This window comes from Lipophrys pholis (genome assembly GCF_963383615.2).
Source record: "Lipophrys pholis genome assembly, chromosome: 17".
In the NCBI taxonomy this organism is placed as follows: Eukaryota; Metazoa; Chordata; class Actinopteri; order Blenniiformes; family Blenniidae; genus Lipophrys; species Lipophrys pholis.
In genome coordinates, this window is record NC_137643.1 from 3,579,045 (window position 1) to 3,602,521 (window position 23,477).

The 23,477-nt window shown below is 40.5% G+C and overlaps 1 protein-coding gene across 1 annotated transcript in view; it reads left to right on the plus strand.

Moving 5' to 3' along the window:
• Nucleotides 1–2,105: 2,105 nt before the first annotated feature.
• The window catches only part of LOC308122928 (uncharacterized protein), a 28,234-nt gene continuing 6,862 nt past the window's right edge, over nucleotides 2,106–23,477 (plus strand). The window contains exons 1-31 of the mRNA XM_080485108.1: nucleotides 2,106–2,201; nucleotides 3,631–3,744; nucleotides 3,884–4,040; nucleotides 4,155–4,347; nucleotides 4,884–6,714; nucleotides 6,810–6,899; nucleotides 7,124–7,224; nucleotides 7,816–9,580; nucleotides 10,449–10,502; nucleotides 10,936–11,484; nucleotides 11,715–11,794; nucleotides 11,922–12,068; nucleotides 12,325–12,485; nucleotides 12,659–12,818; nucleotides 12,906–13,100; nucleotides 13,205–13,364; nucleotides 14,186–14,247; nucleotides 14,723–14,946; nucleotides 16,142–16,304; nucleotides 16,427–16,630; nucleotides 17,175–17,325; nucleotides 17,924–17,994; nucleotides 18,100–18,186; nucleotides 18,336–18,437; nucleotides 19,075–19,269; nucleotides 19,843–19,993; nucleotides 20,211–20,326; nucleotides 20,888–21,028; nucleotides 21,662–21,812; nucleotides 21,911–22,083; nucleotides 22,602–22,737. Of these exons, the coding sequence (XP_080341234.1) occupies nucleotides 3,636–3,744; nucleotides 3,884–4,040; nucleotides 4,155–4,347; nucleotides 4,884–6,714; nucleotides 6,810–6,899; nucleotides 7,124–7,224; nucleotides 7,816–9,580; nucleotides 10,449–10,502; nucleotides 10,936–11,484; nucleotides 11,715–11,794; nucleotides 11,922–12,068; nucleotides 12,325–12,485; nucleotides 12,659–12,818; nucleotides 12,906–13,100; nucleotides 13,205–13,364; nucleotides 14,186–14,247; nucleotides 14,723–14,946; nucleotides 16,142–16,304; nucleotides 16,427–16,630; nucleotides 17,175–17,325; nucleotides 17,924–17,994; nucleotides 18,100–18,186; nucleotides 18,336–18,437; nucleotides 19,075–19,269; nucleotides 19,843–19,993; nucleotides 20,211–20,326; nucleotides 20,888–21,028; nucleotides 21,662–21,812; nucleotides 21,911–22,083; nucleotides 22,602–22,737 (7,879 nt within the window). The 5' untranslated portion in view covers nucleotides 2,106–2,201; nucleotides 3,631–3,635. The remainder of the gene's footprint in view (nucleotides 2,202–3,630; nucleotides 3,745–3,883; nucleotides 4,041–4,154; nucleotides 4,348–4,883; nucleotides 6,715–6,809; nucleotides 6,900–7,123; nucleotides 7,225–7,815; nucleotides 9,581–10,448; nucleotides 10,503–10,935; nucleotides 11,485–11,714; nucleotides 11,795–11,921; nucleotides 12,069–12,324; nucleotides 12,486–12,658; nucleotides 12,819–12,905; nucleotides 13,101–13,204; nucleotides 13,365–14,185; nucleotides 14,248–14,722; nucleotides 14,947–16,141; nucleotides 16,305–16,426; nucleotides 16,631–17,174; nucleotides 17,326–17,923; nucleotides 17,995–18,099; nucleotides 18,187–18,335; nucleotides 18,438–19,074; nucleotides 19,270–19,842; nucleotides 19,994–20,210; nucleotides 20,327–20,887; nucleotides 21,029–21,661; nucleotides 21,813–21,910; nucleotides 22,084–22,601; nucleotides 22,738–23,477) is intronic.

Sequence of the window (23,477 nt, forward strand, 5' to 3'; positions counted from 1 at the left end):
CCGAGAGATCCTGGATATGTGGATCACGGTTCGTATTACAGGCCTCAGACCACACCAAGAGTAAGTGTGTGTCTGTGTCTGTGTCTGTGGCCAAGTCTCTGTCAAAGCCCGTTTGAATCCCCCAGGGAGAATAAAACACTTGACTTGTTCTTTGCCAACAACAAGGATTCACAAACGTCGTCACCCCTCCCTCCTCTGAGAACATCGGGCCAAAACCTGGTTCACTTGCCGCCTGCGTACATAAACGCTAACCCCTAGATTAATGAAAAAAATCATTTAACCAAACTCAGTTTTTACCAACCTGTTGAGACCACTACTTTAAAATAATTAAGTAGTAATTTGGGTTGGAAAACATGCTTAACTTGATGTATTCCAGTTACATTAACTTAGGAAAAATCATTTATTTTCCCAGTGTCCTTTGTACGGAAGAGTTTTAGGGCCACTGAAGAAAAAAAAAAATTCGGAGGCTAAAAAAAAAAAAAACCCCTTGGTGGCCTCAAAATCTCGACTTTGATTTTCGACTTTTTCTGGGGCCACGAAGGTTTTTTTTGTTTTTTTTTGCCTCCGAAAAAAAAATCTCGACTTTGATTTTCGACTTTTTTTGAGGCCACCAAGGGTTGTTTTTTTTTTTTGCCTCCGAATTTTTTTTTTTCTTCAGTGGCCCTAAAACTCTTCCGTACCTTTGCGCATTCTTTCATACGGAAGAGTTTAAGAGCCACTGAAGAAAAAAAAAAATTCGGAGGCTGAAAAAAAAAAAAAAAAAACCCTCGTGGCCCCAGAAAAAGTCGAAAATCAAAGTCGAGATTTTTTTTTTTCGTGGTGGAAAAAAAAGTCCGTCCATCCACATGCCAGCGCGTGTGACTGCTTCCTCAAAATGCATATCAGGTGGTTTAATGAAGTGATGAAAAGATGCTTCAGGACAGAATTTAGCTCATAAACACGGTGCGGTTATCATCGGTATCAGGATTATAAGAGTCAGAGCAGCCTGCTGCCTTGTTCCGTCGCGGAAGTTCGTCGAGTACGAAGGACAAAGGCAGGGATCCCGGGCTGCTTATTTAAATGTTCTTATTAATCAAGGAAATCCTGTGTAAAATCACATGTCCATAAGCAGGAAGCAACCCGATATAGTCAGAATTAAGTGATTTAATGTGAATTCACATCTACAGGCAATGATGAGGGATGTATTGACTTCTCTCCGTGAAAAGAAAAAAAATCTCGAATATGATTTTCGACTTTTTTTGAGGCCACGAAGGTTTTTTTGTTTTTTAGCCTCCGAATTTTTTTTTTCTTCAGTGGCCCTAAAACTCTTCCGTAGACATACACACATCAACAAAACAACCACAAGATAAAACTGAAGACAAACAGAAACAAAAATAATAATAAACAAAAGAACGTACACTAGGGGTTTTCATTGAGTTAACATTCTTTTACAAAATTATATAATCTTATACTATTTTTCTTCTTCAATAATTTAAGAGGTTTAAAGTACAGACAAAGCTCTTTGTGAAAAATGTTGAATTTTGGCTTGTCCTTCATATATTTGTTTTTGTGAATGAAAAACTTCCCCATCATCATTAAAACATTAAAAGTTAGGTCTTGCAGGCTGTCAGCTATAACTATTCCAAATAAAATATTAACTTTGTCCAGATGAGATGGGGATGCAAATTTAGATGAACAGCAGAAATGAAAGTCTTCCCAGAAAGTACTCACAAATACACACTCAAAGAACAAGTGATCAACAGTCTCAATATAACAATCACAAAAGGTGCAAGAATTCTCTTCAAAACCAAAACGAAGTCCTAGAAACTCCTTGGATGTGTATATGCCATTGATCAATTTGTAATGAACTTCCTTTATGGAATGCAAACTGAAGACGCGGCCCGTTTCTTCCGCCAAACAGCAGGGCGAGCAAAGCGCTCTGGTCGCCGGGAGGCGCTCGCCTTGAGTGGGGTAGGAGGGGGTGTGGGTTTCTGAGTCGCCTGGCGGGCGGGAGCCGAGACGAGTGCCGGTGTAGGTACTGGCTTTCAATTCGCTGGTTTGGCTGCCAGTCAATGACGTTGCAGTCACTGATTGGTCAGGGCTTGTCCCTGATTATACACGTCATCACGGCGCTTGACGGCAGAAGAAGCATGGCTGCCCCCTTCACACAGTAGCACACACTGTTTGTGATGGAGCAGAGAAACTGAAGAACTGAAGACAAGGTAAATGTTACACCGGGACATTCCTTGAATTGTTTACTTTAAATGAAACGAGTGGAATGTTTGCAAAGCCCCGTGGAACGTCGCAGCTCCTCGTTTTTACAAAAAGAGCAGCAGAGTCATGTGCTCCAAAAAAGTCTATATATTTAGAAAACAGAACAAGCTACAGCTGCCACCATTCATGTTTATATTCTCAATTCATAGTTAAAATTGTTAATGCAAAGAAGATATGTATCTAAGTATTTTACCAAGTACCGTACCTTACCTTCATTCACTTATAGAGCACAGGTTATTTTACCCCAATGATGTTTTAATGTAACGACGCTTTCCTCAATCTTTTCGTACAGCCGTTGGCATGGTACTATATAGCTTATTTTGTGAAGTGTTTGTTTAGTACAACAACAACACAGCCAAAACCCACAGCACAGCAGCCTTTCCTTGTAGTGGCTCTTTCTGTTGCCTTGTTTTGGTGACTTTTGCATTTGTTTTGTGGTTTTTGGACACTGTAATACTGGCGCAACATAGACTTTTTACATTGGTTGTATCAGCAAACTATTTTCACTTTGAACTTTATTGTTCTCTACTGTGGGGAGGCGTTACTCGGTTGGTAGAGCAGTCGTCTCCCAATGGGAAGGTTGCAAGTTCGATTCCCATCTCTGCCCGCCTACGTGCCGAAGTGTCCTTGGGCAAGACACTGAACCCCTAAACTGCCCCCATTGCAGTGACAGTGCCTTGCACGGCTGCAGCCTCCAATGGTGTGTGAATGGGTGAATGTGATGAGCTATGTAAAGTGCTTTGGTGCTGTTGTCAGCTAAAAAGCGCTATATAAGTTAGTCCATTTCTATAACTCTTTTATACAGCCATTGTCATTGAAGAATACAAGAAAGCAAGAGTGAAAAGTCTTGCTGATTTAGTTCCTTTTAATCTTTCCAGGGTTTTCTTTTGAGGAAAAATTATATTCGTTATTAACACAAATAAACTAACAAATAATTAAAACAGAACAGGCGACTGCACCTCCTCGTGTCCTCAAACCATCTCATAAACCATAAGGAAGGCTCACCTGGAGCACAAGTACTGCTGGATGAAGTCAGACCGTTTTGATTGTACTTTATATAAGATTAATTTAACAATGTATATGTACGTATGCTCTCATTTGTCCAGGTAAGAAACATCTCAAAACAATTGGACTAAGACACCCAGCAAGTCCAGTTGACCTGATTAAATTTCTTTGATAATAATAATATTAAATTGGCATGATCATAACTTTCTTATACTTTTTTCTTTGCACTAATGTTTGTAAATTGGTGTTGTTATCAAGTTGAAAGTACACTTTCAAGCCCTCTTCTGATGTTTTTAATTGTCGTATTCTTATATTTATCTGTCACGAAGGGAAACGAACAACAAATTTATTATTTTTGGGAAATTTTTCCAGCTATCATGGAGAAGCATAGCAGCCAGCTGACTCCTGAGCAGGATGCTCTGCAGCACATAGCTGCACATAGAGACAAACCCATCCTGGTAGGAAGGTTTATAGACTCCTCTAAAGGTACGTGATGCACAGTCTCGTGTAAATCTATTCAGTGACATTCACATAACATGTTGGTTTGGTGTTTTCCCGCAGTCTATGTTTACAAGCTGTTTATTATAACAAGCACGTCTGTGTGTGTATGTGTTCACTTTTTTAGGAAGGGGTGTGTTCACACGGGAGACTATTGAACCGTCCACGTTTGTTGTTGAGTATCGTGGGAAAATCTCTCGGCTTGGTACCAGGCCTGAGAGGAGAGGCGGTGACGCTTTGCACGGGTTCTTGTATAAGTTTTCGTGGAGTGGATCACGGTGGTGGTATGTTATCTAGTTGTTTAGAAAAGATGGATGACTTTTCATTTCTAAACATGTAGAGGCTGCCGCATTCAGTGAGTTTTTCCAAGCAAATAAAAACAATTGATTTGTTTGCAGTGTTGATGCTCCAAGAGATGATGGGAGCCTCGGAAGACTTGTGAATGACGATCACATAAGTCCAAATTGTGTAATTAAGAAGATTGTCTGTAAAGGGAAGCCACACCTGTGCCTATTTGCAGTGAAAGAAATATCTCCAGGTGAAGAGATTACTTTCAACTATGGCAGCTCCTCATACTCATGGCGCTCAAATGTGAGTATTCAAAGTGTCCAGGAATTTTGGGTACAGTTTGATCAAGTTAACTTTCATTGGCGAAAGGTGAAAAGTGCTTAGCAAGACAGTTACATAGAATATGGCTTTATAGAAGCAATGGAGAAAATTAGAGCTGAATGCATCTTTTACACATTTGTGAATGAGAACCGCCTGGGGTGGTGTGTAAACCCAAAGAGTTTATCCTCAGAGAAAAAGAAGTCATCGTTACTGAATACAAGGAAACTGTATTTCACATAGTGTATTATGAGATTCCTTCAACTCGTTTTAGTGACTGTCCAGGGTGTGGTGGGGGTGTTGCCTTGGATTACGATGGTAAGAAATTGAGTCCCTCAAGAAAAAGGTTGAGAATCACTGAATTGTGTTATATGTCATATAGGTGGATTTAACTCTGTGTAATTAAGATTAGTTTTTTTTCTGATTACATAAATGCTGTATGAACAATGAATCGACGTTTGTGTGCACACATGAGGTTCCTTGATCTGTAGTTGTTTTTTTTTTTGTTTGTTTGTTTTCAGGTTGAGGACTCTTCTCATGAAGATGATGAGGACGATGAAAGTCTGCCAGGACCAAGCCATGATAATGACTACTCTCCCAACTCTGAGTTGGATTCTTCTGAAGAGATGGCAAAAACTTCAAAACTGCTGCTGGACAGTGATTCATTCTGCCAGAAGAAGAAGAAATCTGTGAACTCTGATGCACGAATCCTCGACCGAGCCTACAATGCCAGTGACAAAACCATATCGTTCACACATAAAAACTATTGCTACGTCTGTGGTAAAGGATATTCAGCCATTCGTCGTCATCTCTTGTCACATGCTGATGAAGAGCCTGATATTGCTCAAGCCTTTGCTTCACCAAAAGACTCCCGAGAACGTAAAAAGCTGTTTGAGATTTTACGCAACAGAGGGAATTATGAACATAATCAAGAGGTGATGAAAAATAAGCGTGGATCGTTAAAAGTGAGAAAGCATATAAGAAGCAGACAGAGCGCCAACGAATACACAACCTGTTGGTATTGTAAAGGCATGTTTATACGTAAAAACTTAAAATTCCACTTAAGCAGATGTGTCAAGGTAACTGCAAACTCTAAACCCTGTGACAAGTTGGGAATCGGGAGCGAGCCTTCCGATTCACAGCATTTCGAAAGACTGCCATCTGAAGTGAGGAACATGCTTTCATCCATGGAACCAGGAGGTGTGTCGTCCGCCATTAAAAGCGACGTTCTCCTTGTACAGCTGGCACAGATTCTGTTTGAAAAGTACAGGGACGATCCCAGCAAGCAAGATTTCATCAAGCAGAACTTGAGAGATATGGGAAGACTAAGGTTGGCTCTTCATAAAAGGTCGTTGATTGGGTTTGCAGATGCACTGAAATTACAAAACTTCTTCAAAGTTGTTGACGGCGTCAAGTCCGTGGCTGGTTTCGATAAAAACAAGCAGAGCTACAAAAAACCAAGTCTTGCTTTGAACTTAGGAATTTTGTTGAAAAGAATCGCCATGCTCGTCATCACCTCGAGAGACAGTGAGAAGGACATGGTGAGACATGCAAAAATATTCATTAAACGATATGCAACAGAATGGTTTGAACTTGTCTCCCAACCGGCGATCGTTTCATTGACTGGACGGAAAGTGAACGGTCCGTCTACGATACCGTTCACACGTGACGTTCAAGCGTTCTACCTGTACCTGGAGAAAACGTCGGCCTCTGCCATTGAGAGTATGGAGACGTCCAAATGCCCCAAAGTCTACAGCGCTCTATGCAGAGTCACACTTGCACAAGCATCAGTCTTAAGCAAGTGTGCAACTGAGGTTTCGGAAATGACTGTAAAGTCTTTCCAGGAGAGAGACAATGTCACTCAAGTTCTGTCCAAACATTTCACCAGAATCAATATTCAGGACAAGACTGGCCAGATGGTACCTGTTCTGTTGACCTCGGATCTCTTCAGGGCGTTGACATTGCTTGTCAACAAGAGAGGATTATGTGGGGTACACGTTGCAAATCCTTTTTTGTTTGCAAGGCCAGACTGTGCTTCCTCAAGCCTCTACCATGCAGGGGACTGCATCAGGGAATTTTCAACTCTTTGCGGGGCAAAGAACCCAGAGCATCTAGGATCAGAGTACCTTCACAAACACATGGCGAGAATTTTTCAGATTCTCAACCTGGAGAACGACGAACTCGAACACCTTGGCAAGCTGCTTGACCACGACATCCGGACTGAGCGGGACTACTATCGGTCCCCGGAGGCGGCTGTTCAACTTGCAAAAATTGCTAAACTCATCCAGGCAATGGAGAAAGGCTCACTTGAAGGGTTCAAGGGAAACACTCTGGAGGAAGTTGAGATTGAAGGTTGGTGTGCAGTGTTACAAACACATAAGCCTGCCAGTGTTCTTTCTATTAATAAAACTTAATGGATGATTTAATGGTTGGTTTTTGTGTTAAAGATGAGTTGGAGCCAGATGTAGTGGCGAAAACTGGGGACCCTGGTGCTGAAACGAACAATGAGACTCCAGATCCTTTAAGCCTGCTCGGCGGTAGGTTGGGGGGGGGTTTGGACTGTGAGAGTAAACCAGAGTACCTGTGGGAAACCCAAACACACACGGAGAGAACATGCAAACAACACACAGAAAGTTTGCATATATTTGATCGCACAACCTTCTCGCTGTGAGGCGAGAGCGCCAATAACCACGGTGCCACCGTGCGGCCTCATTCTCATGAAGCCTTTAAAATTTGCCGTTTAATTTTTTTGTTTTTTCAGATGATGTGGACCAACGAGACGTGTCCCAGGGCAACAGTGACAAAGCAAACGCGTCCAAGAAAGGCCTAAATGATACGGCAGCTTCCCCAGTGGGTGACAGAGTAGGTGTTCAATAGATTTTAAGGTCCACTCAGTTATCGAATGTTTTTCAGGCTTTAGTTTTCCAAGACCGTTTTTATTCAATGTGTTTTCATGTCCCCCCAGTTTAATTTAGAGGTGAGAAGATAAATAAGAACAACAGATTTAAAAAAAGCAAAGTGAGGATTCAGCTTGTTTTTATGCTGGAACTTCAATAGCTACCTTTTAACTTGATAAATTGATCGATGAGTTCCACAATTACTAACTAATTTAGCAATTGGCCCAATACAAGAAATATTGACATTTCAATGAAATAATAATATCAGGTTCTAGTTATACCAAAGAACAACCACAACATTATGTATTTTAGACGAGGAGAAGAAATTTCTTAATGAAAAATAAGATAAAAAAAACAAGAAATACAGTTTGCTTTTCCTATAAACAAGGTTTGCTTTGCAAAACTGTTGATTTTTCAGTAAATTTTTTTTGTACTATTTATTGGACCTCTTCTTCTCGTGTTGCGAAGAGGTCAGAGTTTGATGGAACACCAGGAAAGGAATAAATTACAAATATTTGTTTGCCTAAATTTACAAAATTATAATTTTTTTTCCCAGGTTGAGGACTTGACAAATGTCGACTCTAACGATCACGAGTTTATCCTCAGTGATGAAGAGCTAGACGAAGGTGTCTCCAGTCTTGGCGATGTTTCATCTGTCCAGCAGGACACTCTTAACAGCACTGACAACTCGGACTCTGACGGAGGGTCCAAAAAGACTCGTAGCTACAGAAAGTATTACTGTTATGTTTGTGGAAGACCACAGTCAAAAATCGCTCGTCACCTCTTCACGCACAGGAAACAAGAGCCCGATATAGCTGAAGCTTTTGCTCTACGCAGAAACAGCAAAGAACGTAAAATACTGCTGAAGAAATTAAGGAACCGAGGAAATGAAAAACACCAAGAGGAGGTCAGCCAACTGCTAAACAGGCACAAGACGACGGACGAGTCTAAAGAACAAGTAGCGTGCATATATTGTAAAGCCATGTATGATCACAAGGAAATTTGGCAGCATATTCAAAAGTGTCGCATGAAGAACTCAACACCATTAAAAAAAACTCGACTCACGACTCTGGCTGCTGATACAGGGTTACCAGACCCACAACACATCCCAGCAGACCTGAAGAAGATGTTGAAAAGACTGAAGAAGGATGAGATTGGTGCTCTCGTCAGGAACGATCCCTACATATTGCAGTTGGCGCAGTGCATGTACCACACAATTGGATCGGAAAAAGGTCTAGCATATCTCAGTTCTAAGCTGAGGCTGTTGGGGAGACTCCTGTTGGCGTTGAAGAAGAAGTCGATAAATAGCTTTGAAGAAGTTCTCAAGCCCCAAAACCTGCCCACCGTTCTTGAAGCCGTCAACCACATTGCTGCCCAAAGCAAAGCGATAAATCGTAGCAGAACATTCATCCCTTTTCATCTGGGCTCTATGATCAGCAAAATTGCAGACATTAGATACGCCAAAGTTGTGAGACAGGAGGCCGCTAAAGGGACGATAGAGGAAGCGGGGACGTTTTTGAAGCTGTGCGCGAAAGAATGGCCACGCAGGCCTACGCTACCAAAAACACCCAGTGCACCAACCGTGCCGTTTGTACGTGACGTGCAAACTTTCTACAGGTGCTTGGTGGACACAACAGCCTCTGCCATCCACACTCTGTCATTGTATGTCTTCCCACAGGTCTACACTGCCCTTCTCAAAGTGACACTCGCACACGTGTCGGTCTTGAACAAGAATGCTGGGGAGGTTTCAAAGTTAGCCCTCGCGTCATTCAAGGACAGAGATCAAACTGAACTTCGGGGAGAAGCTGCTGGTTGCCAGTCACATTTAGAGCACATACTGTCAATGCACAGTGTGAGAATCAATGTCAAAACCACGGACGACAAAGAAATTGCTCTCACTTTGACCGATCAGCTGCTGTCTGCTTTCACACTGCTTGTGAACAAGAGAGAAGTTTGTGGCGTGCATCAGAGTAATCCCTACTTTTTTGCGAAGCCGAAAGCCGGACCTGTGGACTTCTACCAGGGACAGAGCTGCATCAAATTTCAGCTCGGTCGCTGTGAGAGAAAGTGCCATGAAGGACTTATGTCTCCGGACTTCCGCATGCACGTTGTCAGAATATTTGAGATTCTCAGTTTGACAAACGATGGGCTCGATCCGCTGGCCAAACTTCTGGGCCGTGAAATCCAGACTGACAGTGAGTTTTACCAGAAGCCCGAGGCTGCCACAGACATTGCAAAGCTGTCAGAGCTTGTGTTGGCAACGAAGAACGGCTCCCTCCAAAGATTTCAAGGAAAATCGTTCGAGGAAATCGAAATCCCAGGTACTTGCCGCATTCTGTACTTCTGTTATAAAAGTGACATGTTGGTCATCAAGCTTCATCTCAGTTTCTACCTTCATGGTTGATGGATTCTTTCTATTTTTAGGGTTTTTGATTTTATTTTATAACAAACACCACATATCCTTGCTTTTCTGTCCAGCCTGTACAGGAGCTGTTCATGAAAAATATTAACACACTTAACTCTTAGCAGTCTGATACATATTCACATCCAAAATCTGAAATATCAATCTGTCATTTTTAGACAAACTAAAAATGAAAGATCTAAACAATAAACACCATTGTTTAGAGGTGTTACTGCACAGTGAAATGGATCTGTGATGTTTCTCATACTACTGCAAATATTAACTTCATATTTTCTGAAGACCCCCATAAAATCAAAGGTAAATTTGCCCAATTTTTATCTTGTGTTTTTATCGAATTTGGATTGGGGCTCTCCTATGCTGACTTGGAAAAACATGCGCATGCACAGCAAGAACTTTCAAACTCTTAGGGTCGTTTGATGTTTCTGAATTGTACTTTTCAAACGTCTGATGACTTGTTCTGCATTGTAGGGTGTGTCCTCTTAATTCTTCATCCATTAAAAGTATTAGGCTGAGGGTGTCCCCTCAGTTGTTATCTGATTAAAATTTGATCATAGTGTCACCATTTCCAACACTTTGAAAGTTAATGATGGCAGTTTGGCAACAATATCACTCTGGAAATCAACATTTCATTTATTGTTTTCATATTCAAATCATTTTAGTTTTTTTTAAATCTCTCTCATCTTCTATCTTTCAACCTTTAATATACTCTGAATAAAAAAAAATAAAAAATTCAATGAAGTTTTTTCCTTTTAAATTCCCATTTTAAGATGAGTTGCACCCAATTGTGGAGATGGACGCCACTACAGAGGCCGAGGAGAACGGTAAGTAACAAAGTCAAAGCTTCATACCAGCGTTATATTTGTGTCATATTCAAATTTTTTCCCAGAACAGTTTCAGGCTTCTCTTGATGGCGCAAGATTGAATGGTCTGTAATTAAATTAGGACTGAATGAACTAAAATTAAGTTTCCAAAATAAAGTCTGATTGTAGTCCTACACAGTATCCGAGTACTGTGTTGCTACGTTACTGTATAATGTTTTAACCAGAGATGGAAAATACTCATCTTACAATGTCACTTATTCTTTATTGTTTTCTTCATCTTTATTTTTGTAATTCTCTGATTCTGTCTGTTTCTTCCTCGCACTTTTTGTTTTCTCTTTTCTCTCCCTCATCTCGGTTTTCTCTCTTCACTTTCTCTTGCAATCCATATCACCTGTTTCTCACTGTCATTTGTCTTTCTCTCTTGCTCTCTCAGAAACTAAAGCAACAAAAAGAAAGAGACGGAGCTCCTCTCTGAAGAGAAAACACAGCCATACCAGCACAAAGAAAAAGAGGAAGGAAACTGAAGAAGACGATGAGCGCACAGAGAAAGAGGTTCATCCCGAAGAGGAGGTTCATTCAGAAGAGGAGCTTCATCCAGAAAAAATGTCTGAAAAGTTTGACATCAATGCACTGGAAGAAGAGCTGGTTTCCAGCAGCAAAAGGACGGAAACACACATTTCCTTCAGTGACGACGATGTCGACATGGACGTGGACTTTGATTTGGACACGGATGACGATGTTAAACACGATGAAAAGGACTCCAGTGACTCTCCGGCAAAGCCTGAAGTGATGGATGCAGAAGATGTCTCTGCAGAGCTGGAGGACAGCAGTGAGACGAACAAGGAAAACAATCGTGTGAATGATTTGGGCGCTCGCGAGGACGGCAAGGACACAGGGAACCATGTTGAGGAAGGTGATTCAGTAGAAGAAGATGATTGCATGGATACAAACTGTGGAGACTCTCCTGCAAATTTAACCACAGGTGAAATTGAAACTGGTAGACAAAGTTATTTCCTTTCAAGATTTCTGCTCTGAAGGTTTTCCCAGTTTTACCATGATCTGTCAAAATGTTTAAATGAGTAGGGTTCATTCTTTATGTGTACTGAGAGTCTGTGAACAACTGCTAATGCTGATCTGGCCCTTCACAAGTCTTGAACTGGGAGATGAAATCTGTATAAAAAGAAAGGTTTTATAACTGATTTTATTTCAAAGCTTCAGAAAAGAAGAACGACTTCCCAACAATTTTGAGACTGATGAAAGAGGTGAAGATCTTGATTCCAAAACTAGACATTGTGAGTATCCAAAACTTCGGCGAATATATTACAAATACCTTCGTCAGTGCCGCGTTTGTCGTCTTGCCCAATTTTCCTAACAAGCTTTACGACTTTTTCCCCTCACTATGTTGCTTTTATTCTTCAGGAGAGATTCCACAAGCAGCTTGGCGATTCCAAATCGTCTCGGACTAAAGAACTGCCGGCTACAGAGGAGTCCCTCTCGCACGACAAAAACCAGACTGAAAGGCCTTCAACACAAATTGCAGTGGCAGACGACCAAAGTTATGCAAAGGTGAGCGGATCATTTTGTTTCCCCACAAACAAGCAGAATCTTTTATAACGTTGTTCTCTGGTTTTCATGGCTTACTTGTTTAGATGTCTCTCCCTTCTTCAACAACACGTGGTTCATATGGAGTTGTTTTCCCGACTTTTCGGGAGTATTCATTTGAATCAGTGTATAAGGGAGACGTCATCTCAGACGGCGAGTCCTCAGGATCAAGATCTAATCACATGACTGCAAAAGTCCCGTGTGTTCTCCCACATGTTAGACGGTGTGCATGACCTGCTCCTTCTGCAAGAAGAGCATGGAGAAGGGGCAAACTGCTTTCCAGAAGAAGGGCTTCAGTGACGTCTTCTGCTCCAAGAACTGTCTGTTTGGAATGTTCCCTCACAACAAACGGGCCTTTAAAACGTGCCACCACTGCCAGAAGTGAGTCTAAACACGATACCTGTTCACAAAGGGACAGACGCTAAAAGAAGAGAAGATATTGTCTTTTAAGTGACAAACCACATGTAGCAGGTGTTCAGGTGGTTTCTAAAGTCACTCTGAATGAACAGGCGATAAATGTTTCTTCATCATATCTACTGTCACTGTCCTGTCAGGGGGATAACCCAGCTTCTAGACCTCATCATGGCAGCTGTGGACAATAAAGGATCCATGAAGGATTTCTGCAGCCCAGCCTGTCTGTGTTCCTTCAAGTACAAGACCGTTTCCATCCTGACGCCACAGCCAGTCTGCAGCCTGTGCGACAAGCCCTGCACTGTGAGGAAGAACTGCCAGCAAGGTTTTCAGTTTCGTAACTAAATTCATTGTCCGAGTCACTGTTCATCCATTGCTGTCCTTTTATAGACCACCTGTGAGTTGTCTTTAGAGGAGAACGTCCACAAGTTCTGTAGTGACACCTGCTTGGAGGATTTCTGCCGGGATAAGTTTGGCGAATGTGAGGAGTGCAGATCCGCCTGCCGGAACAAACCGCTCAGGCTGAAGTTTGAGGGCGGCACCAAAACCATCTGCAGTGACGACTGTCTCAGAGACTTTACCAAGGTACAGACAGTGTCCGCGCTGGGAAACCGAGTTCCAACATCAAAATATCCAGATTCACATCACTCTGTTGCTTGTTTTACATTCTGGTGTCTGTTCTCCTGCAGGGAGTCATGACACATCACCAGTGCACGAACTGCAGCGCCTCTCACCCAGTGTACCAGATGGAGACCTCCAGAACTGGTGACAGCCTGGTGGAGCTGTTCTGCCATCGCTACTGTGCCGTATCTTACAAGCTGCGACCAACTCTTCCTCCCTCACCAGAAGGTAATGGAGTTTATCCATCTTTTACCTCTGCTGCCAACCGTTCCTCACAAGTTTCTTTCATGAATGAACATCTGATAATCTTACACACACACAAATACACACATATTTTTGTAGTGTTCGATAAGGTTCAAGGATAAATTCTAGATTCTATTCTAGACATACCCCTGAAAAAAGAAGAAATACAGCCAAAGATCTATTAACATGTTCAGTTTTCCGTCTATAACTATTCCAAAGAATTATAGCTAAAATACTTTTTTCAGTTTTAAATCGTTTATATTTGTCTGCTTGATTCACTCAAATTATTTCCAAACATGAATTTAGTATTTATAAAACAAAAAATAAAAAATATGGGATCATATGTAAAGTTTGTGTTGCACCTGATGTTGTTCATCTTTTGACGTTAATCCAGTGGGGTTTTTTCCCCCTATAATGATTAGACAAGTATTTCTCTATAGAAGTTGTTAATTCTTTGTCAGGCAAATTAATATATTTGGTAACTTAAACAACACTGTGTTTTCTGTTGACGTGACAATGGGTGAAGACCAGGTACAACCTGGACAGAGAGGAATGCAAATACAGAGAAGCAGTCTGTGCTCACACACTCACAAGCAATTTGAAGTCACCAATCAACTTCAAATGCATGTTTTCAAACTGAAGTAAGAGTAATGAAGAGAACTGCAAACTGCACTGGGGAAATTCTTGCTTTGCAATATGTTGAGTTTATTACAGCATACAAACTCTTTTGTGTGCATAAAAGTAGAATAAGTGGTTTATATGTTGATTTTGCTGGTAAAATGTTCTTTCTGAATCTCTCATTCCAGGCAACGCAGCGCAGATTCAAGAGAGGAAAAAAAGAGGCGGCGCAACAGAACAAAAACAATCTGTGAGTAAATTTCCTGCAATAAATAGATTTTCTGACACAACTCATTAGTTCCTATTATGCCTTTTATCTATTTGTGTCCTGTCACCACTGGCATGCGTTCTTTTGTGTATTTATCACAACCAAAACTCCTAAATCACTAAGATATATAGGATTCACGTAGAAAATTTAAGAATCACCAGAAAGCGGAGAATTGGAGCTTCTAGTGTTTACGTCTGCAGTACGACCATCCAATCACAGAAAGGTCCCATCAGCAAATCACACATTAGTATTTTGAGCTTTTAAGTGCCATACAAAAACACAGTAATAATAAGATAAATGGAAAGTTTAGTAAATCTTGTGGGAAAATGTTTTTCTTGATGTTTTGAATGAAGTTGTTCTTCTTGAGACCTGTTTCATCAAGGCATCAGTCGTAATCAAATGGGTCACAATGGAAGTCTGTGATAACTTTGTGAAAGGAATGCATGTCATCCCACAGAAGAACATCAAGCCAGACTCCAGAGTTTCTCAGCTGAGCTCTGCAGTGTCGCTCATCATCCTACGGTCATGTGTTGCTTGTTGCAAATGTGGAAAGGAGCAGCAAGAAGGAGAGACCATTTACCAGCCGAGAAATTCGGTTGAGGTGTTCTGCTCCACGTCGTGTCTCTTTGAAAAGCATCCTAGCCTGAGGTCACATTTCAAGAAGTGCTACAACTGCCTTCAGTAAGTCCTCAGGTTTTTGTTCTAATCTTTATTACTGCTTCTGTGTCGCCGCTTCTCTGATTAGCCACTCACTCATTATCACTTTTGAAATTGAGTCTTTTTATTGGTTTTGTAAGTTTTGTTTCTTGTGCATTTAGTGATATTTAAAAATTCATAAAATATAGATTCTAAATATCTATGAATACATTGACATTGAAAGAGCTTTTTTTGTTGTAGCTGAAAAACACTTTCATATGTTTGTTTATTTGAGAGTAAAAGCACACATTAATTACCATGAGTTAGATGGAAATATTTATGACGATGCAGAAAAAAACTAAAAAAAAGTAGAAATGTACTCACATCATTCAGGACATACACCGAACATGAATCTGACAACACAAGAAACGCAGGATGATATTACAGATTCAAAAACACAATTGAGCGACATTGTTGGACCCTAATATACAACATAAACACAGGAGAAGCACAAAAATACACAAAAGATGTGTGCAGTATGTAAATTAAATATACTTGAATTTCCTGAATAATTTCATTTGTGAAAGTTCACATCTATTCAGACTTTTTGAAACCTGTTTCGATTGTGTGTTTTTTTTTTTAATTATTATTATTTAGTTGTCATTTGAATTGTTTATTCATTTGTTTTCCCGCTTTGATGACTTTTCATATGTAACTGTATAAGGCGTACACTCGGGATGGGCAGCGTTGATCATTGTCACGATTTGGCCGTTTATAACAAAGCACACTTCTGAGGAGCTCTGAGAAATATGCAAGTTAATTGAATTAAAATAACTTTTTATGTTTTCCATAAATTTCACCCGAAAGCCAAATATCTCTAACTTTTTGTTAGTAGTGCGTGTTGTGGGCTCTGACTTTTGGAAGATGTGTTTTTTTGTCAATAAATAAAAAGCACTGCTGCCAAACCTAATAGTCAGACAACAATATTACACTAAAATATTATTGTTCGAGACTCAAAAAGGTTCCTCATCTAAATGTATTGTATCCCATAGGATGATGTGTATACCTGAGTCTGTGTGTCAGTGGTTTTCGAAGCACTTTAAATTATGTATGTACTGATAGTAATTATAACATAGGTGGGGCATAATGTCTTCCTGACTGCAGAACGCTGAAGATAGAAATCCATAGAGTTTGACCTATTTCCTCCTCGTTGTGAATTTCTTCTTGGTCATTTCGTCAGGGTGATAACGCGGCCACACAACATCATCCTGGCTACTGTGGATGATTCGGGGACTAAAAAAGAGCTGTGCAGCAATACTTGTCTCACCTCCGTCCAGACCAGGATGAACCTCACGTCACCCCAACCTCGCTGGAGCTGCAGCATGTGTTCCAAACACTCCCACGTAAGAAACTCATCTCTTAAGTGACGGCAGTCAACACATTATTCCAGATATAATAAAACGATCACATCTATGATGTCTGTTTGATGGATTTATCCCTGCAACCGTCTCGTTTTCATGTTCAGTGCAAAGTGACGTTGACCCTGGACAACAGGCTCCACAGGTTCTGCGAAGATACCTGCGCCATCAGTTTCCACAAACTGAAGAACTTGCCTGAGCCCTGCTGCAACGTCTGCGCCTCCTTCTGCACTGACAGGAAACTCGTCCTGAAGATGGAGGATGACAGTAAAACCCTCTGCAGTGAAGAGTGTCTGTTGAAGTTCAAAGAGGTACAGACAAAGTAAAGCAGTTCTCTGATTTTTAACGAGCACAGTTAGTTAATTCCATTAGGTTGCATGAGCTGCATTTTGACCACAAGAACAGGACTTCTCAGTGTTTTGACCACTGGATTCTGAATTTTCTATTTACGGTTTGGATTTTGTGGTTTTCAACTAAGAGTGAGACTCAAACTAATCTGCATGTTTTTTAGCTCAATGCTGAGCTTCCTGTGTTTTAAATGGTTTTGAAAATCATGAAGTGGAATTGTTGAAAGCTCAGTATGTTCTGAATCGAAGCTTTAAAAATCTTGTCTTTACTGCCTCATGCTCAGTAGTGTAACAGGGATGATGATAGTTTTCCAAACTGTAGCCATGCAGTGTGTTTACTTTCTTTCTTTCCAAGTCACTGAAGTCCAAACCAGATGACCGAAAAAGATTCTATTTTGAAAAGGAAGGTTGTTAAAAACCAGCCGGTTATTTAACAGGATGTTTCAAGAATAAGACGGTTCTTTAAGACGTCTCATGTTGTTTCTTTTCTGTTGTTTTGTTTCTGCAGAAAGTTGAAGCTCTGCAGCTTTGCCACATGTGCCAGACGCCTCACCAGATGTCGGACATGGTCGAACATGAAAATGATGAGGGCAGGCTGGAGTTCTTCTGCAGCGGCAGGTGTTTGATGGTGTATAGATCTCACTCCCTAACTGCGCCAGGTACAAACATGTTTTCCTCTGACTTTCCTTTAGTTGTATTTTTAATCGGGAACAAATGGCTTCAAGGCGTCATTGGTCTGACTCTGTGTGGATTCAGGCCTGCTTGCCCTGGGGGGTGTCATTATCATTATATCAATGCTGGGAATGTCGATATGGCAACCCTGTTTTAAAAAAAACAAAAAAAAAACATAACGGCTGATTGTCAAATATGAGCGACGCTGAATGACCATTTCTTTGATTTAACAAACGGGAAAAGATCATCAGAAACTCACCTCAATAGATAAACCTCAGATATGACTTGGGAGAGCCATATTGTACACTCATTCTGTAGCACGAGTACAGAAGTACTGGTTTTTTACTTTTGTATACTAAAGGTCATTTTGAGAAAAGTTGGCACATTGCAGAGTGAAAGAATCACATTTAGGTTAGTTATTATTTTTTAACTGCTGTCAAATATCAAAATTGGGTAAATATTGTCCCAAACCGTATGTAAAGGTTGAATATGTCTAGATATTATTTATTTAATGGGTGTCTGGATATAAACAATTTGTTTTGAATCTATTGATTTCAGTCATTTTGACCATGTTTTGTTTGATAGAAAATGAAAGCGTCTCATCTGAAGAGAATGATGTTGAAGACATTAAGCCTCCTCTGCTGAGTTTGGACAGTGTGAGTATTCATAGTCACTCTTGAGTTAGTAAATGTGCTGCACATACAGCTTTCTGTGATAAAGATTGCACAGTTGACCAATGTGTCCCTTGACTTCTCTTCCAGATTAAAGAAGAGCCCATCGATGATACTTATAACCAGAATCCTCGGGCCAGTGAAGCTCCTCCAGGCATTAAGGATGAGCCGCATTTGGTAAAGGTCACACTGTAGAATACATGGCGCTATTAAACCAGCAAATAGCAGCACAATAAGGCAGATGAATCCGACCACCTTTGATCCTGACGTGTCGTAGAGCAGCGTTGGTCACACTCTTTTCCTTTTCTCTGCTCTGCTTTTAAAAGGAGGAGGTGAAGATTAGTTCAGACTTCCCCACAGCAGAGGAGTCATCGCCTGCCGAGCCCACTCCCACCAATTCCTCTGAATCCTGCTCCACTTGTAAAAAGGTTCTGATGGACGGAGAGACGATTTACCAGAGGAAAGGCCTCCCAGACACATTCTGCTCCACAGCCTGTCTTTCCGAATTCCACCAGCTAAAACAAAGGAAGCAAACATGTTGCTTCTGCCTTCAGTGAGTCTTGTATTTTCAGACCTTTTCCTGAACAACTTTTAACCTACTGAGCCCCTTCTATCTGATTACATGGCCTGATCTGATTGAAATTACAATTAGAGGAGGTGCAACAGTGGAACTGAAGTAACAGTGTTTTTTTATACAATTTCACCGTGTTTGAAATGAGCTTCATCTTCTCGCCATGTCAGATTGTAGACTTTGAGGGAATCTTCTTCCTTTTCTCAGGGCGCTAGCAGAGTCTCGGGACGTTTGCCACCGTTCAGTGGACGAAGACGGGACAGAAAAGGATTTCTGCAGTCAAACCTGCCTTTCCTCTTTCAACTGCAAAAAGATTGCATCCAGCGAGATACACAACGAACCGTTCAAGTCGCAGTGCAGTATATGCTGCAGATATTGTATAGTAAGTGACGAGAGGGATTTCAAAAATATCCAATCATCTTTCCTTGTTAGTTTTTGATTCATGTCAACTGAATGACGAATTGAGACCCTGAAAGGTGTTCACTCCTCTGCAGAGTAAACATGAGATCATGCTGAAGAAGATTGTTTACAAGGTCTGCAGTGATCCTTGTTATCTTCGCTTCTGCACCATAAACAACATGTCGATCTGTGAGCTCTGTCGTCGCTGCTGTGAAACACCGCTCATACTGAAGATGGAGAACGACAGAAAAACTCTCTGCAGTGAAGATTGTGTGTCTCAGTTTAAGCAGGTAAGACGGTAGAAACTGATGAAATGCATATTGTGAAAAGTATACTTTAGGAAAAAACATATTTTCAGAGCATAGTCTGTTTTACTTTTTCATTCTAATTTTACAATTTCATTTATTAACCAACTATTATTAAAATGAACATTTATTGAACTGACCTGGAAAGATTTCAACAACAAATGAATGTATTTATTTGTTCAGGATTTCAAGCAGTTTGAGGATGGAGACATTATTACTATACTATTACTATATATACATGAATCAAACTAAAAATAATTGATACAATAACCTTTTAAAGTATAAAGACACAATAAAAAGAGTCATTTCTGTTTAAAATGAGACAAACTGAACTCAGGAGTGCTGACTGAATCCCGTCACATTTTACTCTGTTAAGTGATCTGATTTATTATTGTATTGTTGCTGCTTTACTTTGTTTATTGTGTTCTTTTCTTTACTCTACAATACCAGATGGCATATAATATATATATATTTTCTTTAACCCTGATAAAAGTTTCTGAATTGGATTGAGTTGGGGACGGAGCTCCTCTTACTGTTTGTTTTTTGATCAACATGCAGAAAATCCAAACCCCGCAGCAGTGTGCCATGTGTCGTACCTCTGTTCCGATATCGGACATGTATGAAAACAGAATCAGTGACGATGTCATCGAGCTCTTCTGCACCAAAGGCTGTGTGACGGCGTCCAAGATCCAGGCTGTCAGCGCGTCAGGTACCAGACTATTCTGTTTTTTAAAGAGTTCAAACAAACATCCTTTATTTTGCACAAAGACCAACATTCTTGCAACTTTTTGTGATCCTGAACGCACGCGTTGATGTCTAAAGGAGCTATGGTTTTTAATGTAATCAGACGGGGAAGCGAGTCGGAGTCCCCTGTACCACTGAATATCATCATATCAGTTGAACAACCTCCGCGCCCTTCTGCACAGGTGCTGCCTTTAACTGTGACAAATGTGGTCAGACCTCAGTACCAGCCTGTCATCTGGCCATGGCAGACGCGACCATAAGGAACTTCTGCAGTCTCACTTGTGCCGTGGCTTTCAAGGTAATAAGAAAAACTCATCGTGGTTCAAAGCCCTGATACAGTCCAGTTTGATCTGCATTGGGCCAGAATAGTAAGATGAGTTTCCACAGAAATAATTTCACAAACTACCACTTATAGTAAGACTTGGAAGCTCAGTCCATTATGCTGCCAGGTCAGGTAGGAAATTTTCACGCTGTCTATCACTGCTGCAATCTGCTATCAGGTTCTCTCATGTTTTCTAGTTCTACTTAACCATTGAACGAATGAGCGACAATTAATCAACAAGCTGCATTGAATGTCTCTTTTCTTATTTTTACACTTTACAAAGCCGTCCTGTGATGGCCTGCAGGTTTTACAGCTCTGATTAAATTTTTTAAGATGATTCTTTTTTGGCTCCACTCATTTGCCAAGAACTAGTAAACATATTGCTGTTACACCGTGTGAGAGGTTGCGTCTTTACACTCGGCATGCACTCTGAGTTGTGTTAGTCATGGTCAAGTCTGTTCTTCCCAAACCCAACAGTCCGCCTCACATTTGTATACGTTCTCCTCAATAATGTGTTTATTTATTTATTTTTTCCAGAAAACCCATAAAGATAATACGACAAACTCAACAGAAGCCTCAAGCCAAACTCAAAAGGATTCCCACAAACCTGCAGACAAACTGCTGTGTGCTCAGTGTCGACGCATCGTAAAAACTTTACCCAAAGTCATCTACACGAAGGTGCATGTGATTCTTTTTCTTTTCAGAAAGAAAGACTCAGGAACAGGAACTGTGTTGGTAAAAAACACCTTCAGAAACTAGCAGTTACAGTGAAAATCTGTTAATAGAAATTACATCATCTTAAGCACAGCTTAAGTTAAGTGTAAATTCAAAAAAGAAAAAGCAACTCTTTTTGTAGGATAAACAAACCCATAGGAATGTTTAATTTCATTTCAAAGTGGTCCCAGCATATTACAATCATCGAAGTGAAAAGAGCTTAGAAAGACACTTGTACATATAATTGCAAAAGGTGAAATGGACCAAAAACAATAGTTAATTAATACATAAGTAGTGTTTAATTCTCAGTTACTGTGAGTGATTGATAGCACTGAGTGCACAGGCTCATAGATATTATCAGTCTTAAGACGGAAGCTGCTTCATGATAAGAAGTGAATTGGTGAATTACTCCAGTAAACTTGAACTCACTCAACATTATGCCTCTTTGGCCAGTTGTTGTTTTTTTTAAGTTTGAGATGAACGACAGGCAGCAGATATTGTTGCAACTAAGGAGGATTGATTTCATTGTGCCGTCGTAGTTCAGCAGCTGTTAAACTGATAATAACAAACTAACTCCCTTTGTATGTTTGTGTGCAGGAAAAACTGATTTTTGTGTGTAGCTCAGTCTGTTCTCAAGACTTTCAAAGAATCAACATCATCAGGGGCAAATGTGAAAACTGCAAGAGTGAGCGGATCATAAAGGACATTAAGAAAGTTGATGGCAGGCGCCTCTCCTTCTGCAGTGACGGTAAGGACACATCTTTAACGTGGGCCTGTGTGACGTTGTGCTTGACTTAACTTACTTGAAGTCAAATTTCTAGAACCCTCTCTTGTCTCTGTTCCCAGGATGTGAGGCATTGAGTCTCCTGCAGCTGGAAAAGAAGTGCGGTCAGCGCTTGGGCTCGTGCTCTTATTGCCTCTCGCGCTTCAGGACTCTGCGGACGGCAGAGGACGTCGGCACAGAGAGCGAGTTCTGCTCCGAGGACTGTTGCTCAAAATACAAACTGTGTCTCAGTCATGTGAGTTAAGAAGAGGAGTACATTGGCATCCTGCTCAGATCACTTAACCGCCACATATATAGCACTTTATTATCATCTCCAAAGATTCTACTGAAGAGTTAATGGATTTTTTTTCTTAAGTATTTGTAGATCGAAAGCTTTTCAACTATAATTGTTGGATAAAACTGTAAATGTCATAATCAATATGAAACAATGTCATAACAAGATTTAACAAAACCATAAGTGGACAGTAAATTGAGCAGACTATATCAGTCTATATATATTTTATGATTATATTTTATTCAAACGTCTGAGGCGTGTGTCTGGTCAAATGGGAAGTTAAACTTTGAGATGTGTGCCGACATGTCGACATTTAAATGGTGACCAACAAATGTTTTAACAATTTCGTACTTTGAAAATCCCCGACGTGAATGATGTTGAGTGTAAAGTCAGTGTCAGCCGCATCCCTGCATGAATTCAAACTTAACTGATTACAAACCTGGTAATGAAGATGAACTCTTTCACACTTCTGTTCTCAGATAGCAAAGTGTGACTGTTGTGGTCACCAAGGGAAGCTGAAGCAGAGTCTGGCTCTGCTCGGAGAAGTCAAACACTTCTGTGACCTCAAGTGTCTCCTGCGCTTTTGCTATGAAGTGGCCCAGGAGAAGATTACAGGTACATTTAGGCTCATCTACCTGATGATGCTTTGTTTGCCTGATTCTCATTGAGCCATATGGGTCCCAGATCCCTATTCTTCCATTCTTTACTGCCAGCAAGCCAATATAGCCATATTGCAGATGTATATCCTTGAGGAAGAAGTGTGCGGTGTCACAGTTTGACCCTCAGGTAGTGAGGAGGACATTTGTGTGCGCGTGAGAATGATTGAGTGAGCAAATGGATGAGTATGACCCATCATTTATAAAGTGGGTTAAAAATGCTGAAGTATCAATAAAAGTAATTCCATTTATATTTTGGAAATTTCCTTTAAATCAATTTAATAGCAATGTGTAGATAGTGTTCAGTGATTCAGTCATAACCACACAAAAAGGTTTAATTTGAATTAGTTTTGGGTGTTTTTATTGATTCGCTGTTCAAGTCTTTGAAGGTCAAATAAAGAATCTGCACAGGCCTCAAATCTGTAGGACTTTACTTTGCATAAGACCGAAATCTCGAGTGAGTTTTTGTATTTGACCTACTTTGTGTTTTTTGGGGAAATCACTCACAAGCTACAGTGTTTGATCCTAAACTCAGTGTTTATTCCTTAATTTCTCACCCCAAGTTAAAGTCCCCTGGTTAGAATAACTCATTTATTTCAATATTCAACAAAGCATACAGCCATACAGTCAGAAATATTTTTCAGCTCCACCCTCTCAAGTAAACCAGTCCCTGAAAAAGGTTCCTACTAATCTGAAGCA